The following is a 12,952-nucleotide window of genomic DNA, read 5'->3' as shown; positions in this document are numbered from 1 at the left end:
GGGGGTCAAAAATCGTCCAAAATCGCATGACGTCATTTATGAACGGCCCCTTACTACACACCGCCGCACCGGGTACTCTACTCATTAGAGGCTGAGTCGACCTAGGGGGAGGGGGGTGTATGACGTCATCGCAAACGCGCCGCTGTGACGTCATATAACTAGATTTCAAAATTGTGCTCCGCGATGACGTCACGCGCCGAGCGGGAGGGGGGCGGGGCTTTTTTTAGTGTTCTCCGAAATGACGTCACGTTCGTGTTGCGGCCGGTGACGTCGCGCGTCACGTGGGCGGAGGCCTTCAGCAAGCCCCGCCCACTTCCCCCAGCCCGGGCCACCATAAGCGGGCGGTTCCGTGACGTCATCACTCACGCCCCCTTTCCTGGTGGGGGTCGGCGATTCTGACGTCATCGCGCCACTGTTACTCAGGTGAGTTGCGGTGACGTCATCGTGTGTGTGTGTGTGTGTAACGAGGAGGCCTTCGACGGCCCATCGGAGGTGAGGTGAGGAGGGGGAGGTGAGGTGAGGGGAGGGGGAGGTGAGGTGAGGGGGAGGTGAGGTGAGGGGGAGGTGAGGGCGAGGTGAGGGGAGGTGAGGGGGAGGTGAGGGGGAGGTGAGGGGAGGTGAGGGGGAGGTGAGGGGGAGGTGAGGGCGAGGTGAGGTGAGGTGAGGGTGAGGTGAGGACGAGGTGAGGGGAGGTGAGGGGAGGTGAGGGGAGGTGAGGGGGAGGTGAGGGGGAGGTGAGGGGGAGGTGAGGTGAGGTGAGGTGAGGTGAGGTGAGGTGAGGGGGAAGTGAGGTGAGGGGGAGGTGAGGGCGAGGTGAGGTGAGGTGAGGGTGAGGTGAGGACGAGGTGAGGACGAGGTGAGGGGAGGTGAGGGGAGGTGAGGGGGAGGTGAGGGGGAGGTGAGGGGGAGGTGAGGTGAGGTGAGGTGAGGTGAGGTGAGGTGAGGGGGAAGTGAGGTGAGGGGGAGGTGAGGAGGGGGGTGGTGAGGTGAGGTGAGGGGGAGGTGAGGAGGGGGGTGGTGAGGTGAGGGGGAGGTGAGGGGGAGGTGAGGTGAGGTGAGGGGAGGTGGTGAGGGGGAGGTGAGGTGAGGGGGAGGTGAGGTGGGGGGTGGTGAGGTGAGGTGAGGGGGAAGTGAGGTGAGGGGGGAGGTGAGGTGAGGGGGAAGTGAGGTGAGGGGGGAGGTGAGGAGAGGGGGAAGTGAGGTGGGGGGTGGTGGTGAGGGGGAGGTGAGGGGGAGGTGAGGTGAGGGGGTGGTGAGGTGAGGTGAGGGGAGGTGGTGAGGGGGAGGTGAGGGGGAGGTGAGGTGAGGGGGAGGTGAGGTGGGGGGTGGTGAGGTGAGGTGAGGGGGAAGTGAGGTGAGGGGGGAGGTGAGGGGGAAGTGAGGTGAGGGGGGAGGTGAGGAGAGGGGGAAGTGAGGTGAGGGGGGAGGTGAGGAGAGGGGGAGGTGAGGTGGGGGGTGGTGAGGTGAGGTGAGGGGGAAGTGAGGTGAGGGGGGAGGTGAGGAGAGGGGGAGGTGAGGTGAGGGGAGGTGGTGAGGGGGAGGTGAGGGGGAGGTGAGGTGACGGGAGGTGGTGAGGGGGAGGTGAGGGGGAAGTGAGGTGAGGGGGGAGGTGAGGAGAGGGGGAGGTGAGGTGAGGGGGAGGTGAGGTGAGGGGGAGGTGAGGCGAGGAGGGGGAGGTGAGGTGAGGTTAGGGGAAAGTGAGGGGAAGGTGAGGTGAGGGGGAGGTGAGGTGAGGGGGAGGTGAGGGGAAAGTTAGGTGAGGGGGAGGTGAGGGGGAGGTGAGGTGAGGGAGGTGAGGAGGGGGGAGGTGAGCTCTACCTGGGCCTCGGGGAAGGAGAAAAACTCGGATCGCTCGCTCCTCACCAGCTCCTCACCAGCTCCTCACCAGCTCCTCACCAGCTCCTCACCGGCTCCTCACCAGCTCCTCACCAGCCGTCTCACTCGCCTATGGACATGGCAGAGAGACTCCCTCTTGCCGTGGTGAGCACTCACCCACACACTCACCCACACACTCACCCACACACTCACCCACACACGCACCCACACACTCACCCACACACTCACCCACACACTCACCCACACACGCACCCACACACTCACCCACACACTCACCCACACACGCACCCACACACGCACCCACACACGCACCCACACACGCACCCACACACTCACCCACACACGCACCCACACACGCACCCACACACGCACCCACACACTCACCCACACACGCACCCACACACTCACCCACACACTCACCCACACACGCACCCACACACTCACCCACACACTCACCCACACACTCACCCACACACGCACCCACACACTCACCCACACACTCACCCACACACGCACCCACACACGCACCCACACACTCACCCACACACGCACCCACACACGCACCCACACACTCACCCACACACTCACCCACACACTCACCCACACACGCACCCACACACTCACCCACACACGCACCCACACACGCACCCACACACTCACCCACACACGCACCCACACACTCACGAACACACGCACCCACACACTCACCCACACACGCACCCACACACGCACTCACACACACACTCACCCACACACGCACCCACACACGCACCCACACACTCACCCACACACTCACCCACCCACCCACACACTCACCCACACACTCACCCACACACTCACCCACACACGCACCCACACACGCACCCACACACTCACCCACACACGCACCCACACACGCACCCACACACGCACCCACACACGCACCCACACACTCACCCACACACTCACCCACACGCTCACCCACACGCTCACCCACACACTCACCCACACACGCACCCACACACTCACCCACACACGCACTTACACACGCACTCACCCACACACGCACCCATACACGCACCCACACAGTCACCCACACACTCACCCACACACTCACCCACACACGCACCCACACACTCACCCACACACTCACCCACACACGCACCCACACACGCACTCACACACACACTCACCCACACACTCACCCACACACTCACCCACACACTCACCCACACACTCACCCACACACTCACCCACACACGCACCCACACACGCACTCACACACGCACTCACACACACACTCACCCACACACTCACCCACACACTCACCCACACACTCACCCACACACGCACCCACACACTCACCCACACACTCACCCACACACTCACCCACACACGCACCCACACACTCACCCACACACTCACCCACACACTCACCCACACACTCACCCACCCACCCACACACTCACCCACACACTCACCCACACACTCACCCACACACTCACCCTCACACTCACCCACACACTCACCCACACACTCACCCACACACTCACCCACACACACACGCACCCACACACGCACCCACACACGCACCCACACACTCACCCACACACGCACCCACACACTCACCCACACACTCACCCACACACGCACCCACACACTCACCCACACACTCACCCACACACTCACCCACACACTCACCCACCCACCCACACACTCACCCACACACTCACCCACACACTCACCCACACACTCACCCTCACACTCACCCACACACTCACCCACACACGCACCCACACACTCACCCACACACTCACCCACACACGCACCCACACACGCACCCACACACGCACTCACACACTCACCCACACACTCACCCACACACTCACCCACCCACACACTCACCCACACACGCACCCACACACGCACCCACACACGCACCCACACACCCACACACTCACCCACACACTCACCCACACACTCACCCACACACGCACCCACACACTCACCCACACACTCACCCACACACTCACCCACACACTCACCCACACACTCACCCACACACTCACCCACACACTCACCCAAACACTCACCCACACACTCACCCACACACGCACCCACACACTCACCCACACACTCACCCACACACTCACCCACACACACACACCCACACACTCACCCACACACGCACCTACACACTCACCTCAAACGAGTACCTGGTGCGGTGTGTAAACATCGCCACTGGCGAGACAAAGGTGGCCGGACGTGGTGCTGGCCACTCACCAACCCCCTCGTTTGTTGCCTTGGTAGGTTCTAATAAGTAACAGCACTTGCCCCAGCAGTCTGTATAGGCCCTTCGGGGGATCTTTGTCTTTTTGATGTTGTTGATGTTGTTGTTGTTGATGTTAGGTTCCACAGCAAGAAAGACCAAGACCCCAACGATATGGAAACACTCAGAGTGAGGGATCTCACCATCATCATCACCATCAACATCACTATCGTCAACATCACAACCATCATCAACATCACGTCCATCACCATCATCATCACCACCACCTGCATCACCAATATCACCTCAATCATCACCACCTCCATCACTGCCATGAGCACCATCATCATCACCACAACCTCCATCACCAATATCACCTCAATCATCACCACCTCCATCACTGCCATGAGCACCATCATCATCACCACAACCTCCATCACTATCATCATCATCTTCACCACCACCACCACCTTGTTGTTTGGTGCTATTCTGCATCATCCGTTCTCTGCCCCCCCCTCCTCCTCCCCGTGTCTCCATCACCACATACATCATCACCACGTGTCTCCATCATGACCACGTGTCTCCATCACCAGGTGTCTCCATCATCATCACATGTCTCCATCGCACAGAGTCTACCTGTAATCATGTCCTTGAGTCTCTCTCTGTCTCGGTATATCTCACCCCTAATCTCCCCGTGTCTCCCCGTGTCTCTCATCATGTCCCCGTGTCTCTCCCTGTCTCCCCGTGTCTCTCATCATGTCCCCAAGTCTCTCCCTGTCTCCTCGTGTCTGTCATCATGTCCCCAAGTCTCTCCCTGTCTCCCCGTGTCTCTCATCATGTCCCCAAGGCTCTCCCTGTCTCCCCGTGTCTCTCATCATGTCCCCGATTCTCTCCCTATCTTCCCGTGTCTCTCATCATGTCCCCAAGTCTCTCCCTGTCTCCCCGTGTCTCTCATCATGTCCGCAAGTCTCTCCCTGTCTCCCCGTGTCTCTCATCATGTCCCCAAGGCTCTCCCTGTCTCCCCGTGTCTCTCATCATGTCCCCGATTCTCTCCCTATCTCCCCGTGTCTCTCATCATGTCCCCAAGGCTCTCCCTGTCTCCCCGTGTCTCTCATCATGTCCGCAAGTCTCTCCCTGTCTCCCCGTGTCTCTCATCATGTCCCCAAGGCTCTCCCTGTCTCCCCGTGTCTCTCATCATGTCCCCAAGTCTCTCCCTGTCTCCCCGTGTCTCTCATCATGTCCCCGATTCTCTCCCTATCTCCCCGTGTCTCTCATCATGTCCCCAAGGCTCTCCCTGTCTCCCCGTGTCTCTCATCATGTCCCCGATTCTCTCCCTATCTCCCCGTGTCTCTCATCATGTCCCCAAGGCTCTCCCTGTCTCCCCGTGTCTCTCATCATGTCCCCAAGTCTCTCCCTGTCTCCCCGTGTCTCTCATCATGTCCGCAAGTCTCTCCCTGTCTCCCCGTGTCTCTCATCATGTCCCCAAGGCTCTCCCTGTCTCCCCGTGTCTCTCATCATGTCCCCGATTCTCTCCCTATCTCCCCGTGTCTCTCATCATGTCCCCAAGGCTCTCCCTGTCTCCCCGTGTCTCTCATCATGTCCGCAAGTCTCTCCCTGTCTCCCCGTGTCTCTCATCATGTCCCCAAGGCTCTCCCTGTCTCCCCGTGTCTCTCATCATGTCCCCAAGTCTCTCCCTGTCTCCCCGTGTCTCTCATCATGTCCCCGATTCTCTCCCTATCTCCCCGTGTCTCTCATCATGTCCCCAAGGCTCTCCCTGTCTCCCCGTGTCTCTCATCATGTCCCCGATTCTCTCCCTATCTCCCCGTGTCTCTCATCATGTCCCCAAGGCTCTCCCTGTCTCCCCGTGTCTCTCATCATGTCCCCAAGTCTCTCCCTGTCTCCCCGTGTCTCTCATCATGTCCGCAAGTCTCTCCCTGTCTCCCCGTGTCTCTCATCATGTCCCCAAGTCTCTCCCTGTCTCACCGTGTCTCTCATCATGTCCCCAAGTCTCTCCCTATCTCCCCGTGTCTCTCATCATGTCCCCAAGGCTCTCCCTGTCTCCCCGTGTCTCTCATCATGTCCCCGATTCTCTCCCTATCTTCCCGTGTCTCTCATCATGTCCCCAAGGCTCTCCCTGTCTCCCCGTGTCTCCCATCATGTCCCCAAGTCTCTCCCTGTCTCCCCGTGTCTCTCATCATGTCCCCGATTCTCTCCCTGTCTCCCCGTGTCTCTCATCATGTCCCCAAGGCTCTCCCTGTCTCCCCGTGTCTCCCATCATGTCCCCAAGTCTCTCCCTGTCTCCCCGTGTCTCTCATCATGTCCCCGTGTCTCTCCCTGTCTCCCCGTGTCTCTCATCATGTCCCCAAGTCTCTCCCTGTCTCCCCGTGTCTCTCATCATGTCCCCAAGTCTCTCCCTGTCTCCCCGTGTCTCCCATCATGTCCCCAAGTCTCTCCCTGTCTCCCCGTGTCTCTCATCATGTCCCCGTGTCTCTCCCTGTCTCCCCGTGTCTCTCATCATGTCCCCGAGTCTCTCCCTGTCTCCCCGTGTCTCTCATCATGTCCCCAAGGCTCTCCCTGTCTCCCCGTGTCTCTCATCATGTCCGCAAGTCTCTCCCTGTCTCCCCGTGTCTCTCATCATGTCCCCAAGTCTCTCCCTGTCTCCCCGTGTCTCCCATCATATCCGCAAGTCTCTCCCTGTCTCGGCGTGTCTGACCCCGTGTCTCCCCGCATCTCTCGTCACGTCCCCCGAATCTCCCCGCGTCTCGCCTCCCCCCCACCGCCATGTCTCCTTCTCACTTTTCCTCCGTACACCTTTGGTCGTGCCTCACACAGAGTCCTTCCTCTCCGCCTCACCCTGTCGTCCACCAATGTCCTCCCCAGCCCGTCCATCGCCACGTCGCTTGGCACGACGCAAGAAGCGCGCCCGAGAACGCCGCCTCCTCTGCGCTGTCATCGTCATTCTTTCCATGGCGGCCGTCGGCGTCGGCATCTTCCTCGCCGGTACCGGCTGTCCAACATGGTCCAATTATCATATTTTTACTGGCAAATGAGGTTCCCATAGTGTAGATGCCGCCTTGTTTAATCATCGGCGTCTTATTTGGTTAGTCTGGACATCTTAGACACCTCCTCCTCCTCATGTTATTGCCAGAAGACGGGGGTTCGAGCAATTCTTCTTCCGTTTTTCATCACCGTGAGTTGACTCGTCTCGTCAGGAGATTAGTGGCGGGGATTCCACGGAGCGTGCGTGCCTGGTTCGTCTTCCCTGTGTGCGTTACCCCCACCACTCCCCATCCCGCCCAGTCTACTACCTCTACTACAAGCAGACGGCTGCGTGCGCCTTCGGCAACTGCGGTGAGTGACCCAAGCCGGTGTGCGTGTGTGTGGGTGTGCGTGTGTGTGGCAGCCACCGCATGCCTAAACAGCTTTTGTTCGGCCGAATCGAGGGGGCTAAACGGGCGCGGCACGGGCTAGAGAAGAGATGGAGTGATGTGGTACAGGAGGACGTGGAGCTGAGTGGACTTGCCGATGACTGGTACCAGAGGTGTCAAGATCGGCCTCTGTGGAGGAGGCTCGTGAAGGATGTTACTGGGCAGTTGGAGGCAGTCGCCGTCCAGCAACAACGGAGGGCGGAGGAGCGACGCTCACAACAACGAGCGGAGCGCCGGGTGGCTAAAGCACAGCAAGTTGGCACAGTGGGGGGCACAGGTGGTGCATCAGCCAGTCATCTCGGTCATCTCAGTCAGTCGACCCGTGGCACCTGCTGGGTCTGCCCCGTGACCTCCTGCCAGCGGGCGTTCGACACTTCACGTGGCCTCAAGGTGCACTTGGCCTGGCACAAGCGTCGTGGTGACGTCACCGCCACTTAGTGGCGAATGGCGGTTGTTGTTGTTGTGTGTGTGGGTGTGTGTGGGTGTTTGGGTGTGTAGGTGTGTGGGGAGCGGTATTGTAGCGGTCAGCGCGCTGCGCTACGGAACCGGCGACCCGAGTTCGATTCCCGCTCGCGGCCAATACCAGTAACGGTTATCTGAACCGATCCTGGGCCTACCCTAGGTCGACTTAGCCTCAAATAAGTCTCTGGTGCTGTGTGTAAACACCCACCCCCTCGTGTGCCGTGCCGGCCTTAATAGGTGCTCGCTAACAGCACTTGCCCCAAGTCTGTTAAGGCTACACGGGGGATCTTTGTCTTGCGTGAGCCTTTTCAACAGCGCAAACTTTCGTATCTGGACAACTGCATCGTTTAGTGATTTATTTTTGTCGACGATTGGCGTTATAAGCGCACCGTCTGTGTGTCTCTCCGTAATGGGGGTTTGCTATTGCACTGATCTCTGTCTGTCTGTCTCTGATCTCTGTCTGTCTCTGATCTCTGATTTCTGTCTCTGATCTCTGTCTGTCTGTCTCTGATCTCTGTCTGTCTCTGATCTCTGTCTGTCTCTGATCTCTGTCTGTCTGTCTCTGATCTCTGTCTGTCTCTGATCTCTGTCTGTCTCTGATCTCTGTCTGTCTCTGATCTCTGTCTGTCTCTGATCTCTGTCTGTCTGTCTCTGTCTCTGATCTCTGTCTGTCTGTCTCTGATCTCTGTCTGTCTCTGTCTGTCTCTGTCTCTGATCTCTGTCTGTCTCTGATCTCTGTCTGTCTGTCTCTGATCTCTGTCTGTCTCTGTCTGTCTCTGTCTCTGATCTCTGTCTGTCTGTCTCTGTCTCTGATCTCTGTCTGTCTGTCTCTGATCTCTGTCTGTCTCTGTCTGTCTCTGTCTCTGATCTCTGTCTGTCTCTGATCTCTGTCTGTCTGTCTCTGATCTCTGTCTGTCTCTGATCTCTGTCTGTCTCTGATCGCTGTCTGTCTCTGATCTGATATTTGTCTGGCTGTCTCTGATCTGATCTCTGTCTGTCTCTGATCTCTGTCTGTCTCTGATCTCTGTCTGTCTCTGCTCTGATCTCTGTCTGTCTCTGCTCTGTTCTCACCTCTATCTGGTCGCTCTTCTGTTTTGTATTTGTTGTCGTAACGCTCTGGCCCCGTGCCCCGACTGGGCATCTGTGAAAAAGAGCTTTATAGCTCATCGGATTCCTCATGCAACATAAAGACACATTCTGATATTAAATAATTATGCCTCGCTCCCTCGCTCCCTCGCTCCCTCCCTTTGCAGGTTCACAATGGCTCAGTCAGGTCACGATGATGGCCTTGTTCATGATATTGACGATGCTGATGTTTGCTGTGCCAGTGATGGTGGTGATGCTGGTGATGCTGGTGATGATGATGATCATCGTGATAATGATGAAATTGGTTCAGATGATGATGATGATGGTGATTCGGCTAGTGATGATTACGTTGGTGATGGTAATGATGCTAGTCATGATGGCTATGATGATGATAAAATGGAGATTTTGCTAGTGGTAATGATATTGATGGTAGTGACGGTAATAATGGTGATGGTCACGGCGACAATGGTCACGTTCACGATTATGATGAGAATGCTTTAGATGATGATGATGATGGTGATGATGTTGTTACAGGAGAGCCAGCCATCAACAGAAGCATCATGGCTGTGAGCTGCGATGGCACGCGGAACGCAGTCGCTTCATCTTGCAGTGAGTGAGCGGGCGGGCGAGTGAGCAGATGCGTGGGTGGGTGAGCGAGTGGTTGAGTGATGAAGTGCATGGGTGGTTGGGTGAGCGAGCGAGCGATCGAGCTGGTGGGTGAATGAGCGGGCGGGCGAGTGAGCGGATGTGTGGGTGGGTGAGCGAGTGGTTGAGTGATGAAGTGCATGGGTGGTTGGGTTAGCGAGCGAGCGATCGAGCTGGTGAGTGAGCAAGCAGGCGTGTGGATGAGTGTGGGTAAGTGAGTGTTTGGGCGAGCGAGTGGGTGAGTGAGCGAGTGGGTGGGTGGGTGTGTATGTGAGTGAGCGAGTGTTTGGGCGAGTGAGTGTGTGCGTGGGTAAGTGAGTGAGCGGGCGAGTGGGTGGGTGAGTGTGTGGGTGAGCGAGTGTGTATGTGAGTGTGTGTGTGAGTGAGCGAGCGAGTGGGTGTGTATGTATGTGTGTGGGTGAGTGTGTGAGTGAGTGTGTATGTAAGTGAGTGTGTATGTAAGTGAGTGTGTATGTAAGTGAGTGTGTATGTAAGTGAGTGTGTATGTAAGTGAGTGTGTATGTGAGTGTGTGAGTGAGTGAGCGAGCGAGTGGGTGTGTATGTATGTGTGTGGGTGAGTGTGTGAGTGAGTGTGTATGTAAGTGAGTGTGTATGTAAGTGAGTGTGTATGTAAGTGAGTGTGTATGTAAGTGAGTGTGTATGTAAGTGAGTGTGTATGTGAGTGTGTGAGTGAGTGAGCGAGCGAGTGGGTGTGTATGTATGTGTGTGGGTGAGTGTGTGAGTGAGAGTATGTGAGTGAATGTGCAACTGCGCTGCTGTGTTGTCCGTGCATTACAATCCTCCACCCCACCCCCCTCACCTCCCCCCCCCACCCCCCCCCCCACCCCCCCCCCACCTCCCCCCCCCCCAGTGCGAGTGTGGGGCTCTGCCCACGTGCTCCAGGTGTTCGTGCCGGGGCCCCGCGGGCCGTGGGGCTTCGTCTGCTCAGACGGCTGGAGCAGCTCCCTCTCCAGCTACAGCTGCAGCGCCATGGGCTACCACAGGTGGGGGGGGGGGCAGCCTCGCCCCGGGGGGGAGGGGGTGGGGGTGGAGGGGGGCGGGGGGGTTGTGGTGGGGGGGGTGGACAGGTGGATGGGGCTCGGAGCACGGCACTCAACAGCACAGAACTGCACTGCAGACCTCGCCACGGTGTACCGCACGGTGCCATGCTGCCCCTCCCCTCATCCTCCCCCCCCCCTCCCCCCCCCTCCCCCCCCTCCCCCCCCCTCCCCCCCCTCCCCCCCCCCTCCCCCCCCCTCCCCCTCAGTGTTGAGAGTACCGAGGCGGTGGACGTGGCCACTCTGGGCCTGAAAGCCTCCTCCACGTTTCTCAGGGCCGACCCCGCGGTCAGCGCCGACTCCGCCGCCGCCACCGTCGCAAAGGTCTTCCAGACGTGGTGGGTGGGTGGGTGGGTGAGTGGGCGTGCGGGCGATTCAGTGGGCGGGCGGGCGGACGGATGGACGGGCGGATGGGCAGGTGGGCGAGTGAGTGGGCGGGTGGGCAGGTGAATGGGCTGGGGGCGGTCGGTCGGGCGGGGCGGGCTGGTGAGTGGGCGGGCGGGCAAGTGGGTGGGCGAACAGGTGAATAGCCGGGTGGGCGGGCGAGCGGGCGGGTGAGTGGGTAAATGGATTCGTGGGTGTGTGAGTGGGTGAATGAGTGGCTGTGTGGCTGCCTGTGTGGGTGAGTGGCTGTGTAGGTGAGTGGCTGTGTGGGTGAGCGAGTGAGTGAGTGGCTGTGTGGGTGAGCGAGTGAGTAAGTGGCTGTATGGGTGAGCGAGTGAGCGAGTGGGTGAGCGAGTGGGTGTGTCAGTGAGCGAGTAGCTGTGTGGGTGAGGGAGTGGGTGAGCGAGTAGCTGTGTGGGTGAGCGAGTGGGTGAGTGAGCGAGTGGGTGAGCGAGTGGGTGAGTGGGTGAGCGAGTGTTTTGTTCTTCTCACAGGGAGACCTGTGGCACCGGCAAGGTCATCACACTGCAGTGCTTGGGTGAGAAGCCCAGCGAGAGACGTGTCACCCAACCAGCTACACACACAACCACCCACACAGGCACACGTCCATCCACCCACCCAGCCACCCCCCCACCCAGCCACCCCCAAAACCAGCTATGCACCCACCCATGCATCCACCCAACCACACCCACTCACCCAACCACACCCACCCAACCACCCACCCACCCACCCAACCAACCACCCACCTACCCACCCAACCAACCACCCACACCCACTCACCCACCCACCCAACCACACACCCACCCATGCCCGCAACCACACACCCACCCAACCACCCAAGCATCCACCTACCCCACACACCCACCTAGTAACGCACCCATCCACCCTACCACCCACCCACCCACGCATCCACCCAACCACACCCACCCACTCACCCAACCACACACCCACCTACATCCACTCACCCAACACCCACTCACCAACCACACACCCAGCCACCCAGCCACCCACATGCCCCCAACCGCCAACCACCCACCCACACCCAACCACCACCCACCCCAACCACCCACCCACCCAACCATCCAATCACCCACCCACCCACCCAACCACCCACCACCACCCAACCACCCACCCAACCACCCACCCACCCACCAACCACCCAACTACCCACCCACCCACACACCCACATAGTAACGCACCCATCCACCCTACCACCCACCCACCCAGCCATGCATCCAATCACCCACCCAACCACCCACCCAACCACTGAAACCCACCCACCCAACATCATCAACATCATCAGCAGCAATCACCAATCACCATCAAAAGCCCTGACAAAAGGAGACGTGTCACTGGCGATGTTGACGCAAGGTGCACGCCGACTGTGATCGTGACGTCGACGACGGTGACGTGCCCCCCACCCCCCCCCACTCCCCCCCCTAGCGTGTGGCGTGGGAGCCCCCCTGGAGAGCTCGCGAGTGGTGGGGGGCCGCCCTGTGGCGGGGGGCCGCTGGCCGTGGCAGGTGTCGCTGCACTACGACGCGTCGCTCGTGTGCGGCGGCTCCATCGTGGCGCCCTCCTGGGTGGTGACCGCCGCTCACTGCGTCGTGCAGTGAGAAGCACAACCACCACAACCACAAACACAACCACAACCACCGCACAACCACAACCACCGCACAACCACAACCACCGCACAACCATGCTAATGCACCACCGCATGGGCGGGCCGCACGCACTGCACCATCGGACCACCGCGCACACGAACCGCACCGCATGCACCGCACCACCAAGCTACCGCAAACACG

General features: G+C 59.4%; 1 protein-coding gene across 1 annotated transcript in view; it reads left to right on the top strand.

The window, feature by feature from the left end:
* Positions 1 to 1,807: 1,807 nt before the first annotated feature.
* LOC144952057 (serine protease 27-like) overlaps positions 1,808 to 12,952 on the top strand; it is a 19,979-nt gene continuing 8,834 nt past the window's right edge. Inside the window, exons 1-9 of the mRNA XM_078882454.1 lie at positions 1,808 to 1,980; positions 4,225 to 4,273; positions 6,965 to 7,084; positions 7,385 to 7,435; positions 9,595 to 9,669; positions 10,577 to 10,709; positions 10,973 to 11,101; positions 11,642 to 11,685; positions 12,591 to 12,759. Coding sequence (XP_078738580.1) covers positions 1,948 to 1,980; positions 4,225 to 4,273; positions 6,965 to 7,084; positions 7,385 to 7,435; positions 9,595 to 9,669; positions 10,577 to 10,709; positions 10,973 to 11,101; positions 11,642 to 11,685; positions 12,591 to 12,759 — 803 coding nt within the window. The 5' untranslated portion in view covers positions 1,808 to 1,947. The remainder of the gene's footprint in view (positions 1,981 to 4,224; positions 4,274 to 6,964; positions 7,085 to 7,384; positions 7,436 to 9,594; positions 9,670 to 10,576; positions 10,710 to 10,972; positions 11,102 to 11,641; positions 11,686 to 12,590; positions 12,760 to 12,952) is intronic.

Source organism: Lampetra fluviatilis, chromosome 65 (assembly GCF_964198595.1).
Source record: "Lampetra fluviatilis chromosome 65, kcLamFluv1.1, whole genome shotgun sequence".
NCBI classification, from domain to species: Eukaryota; Metazoa; Chordata; class Hyperoartia; order Petromyzontiformes; family Petromyzontidae; genus Lampetra; species Lampetra fluviatilis.
This window is presented reverse-complemented; position numbering and strand designations above follow the sequence as displayed.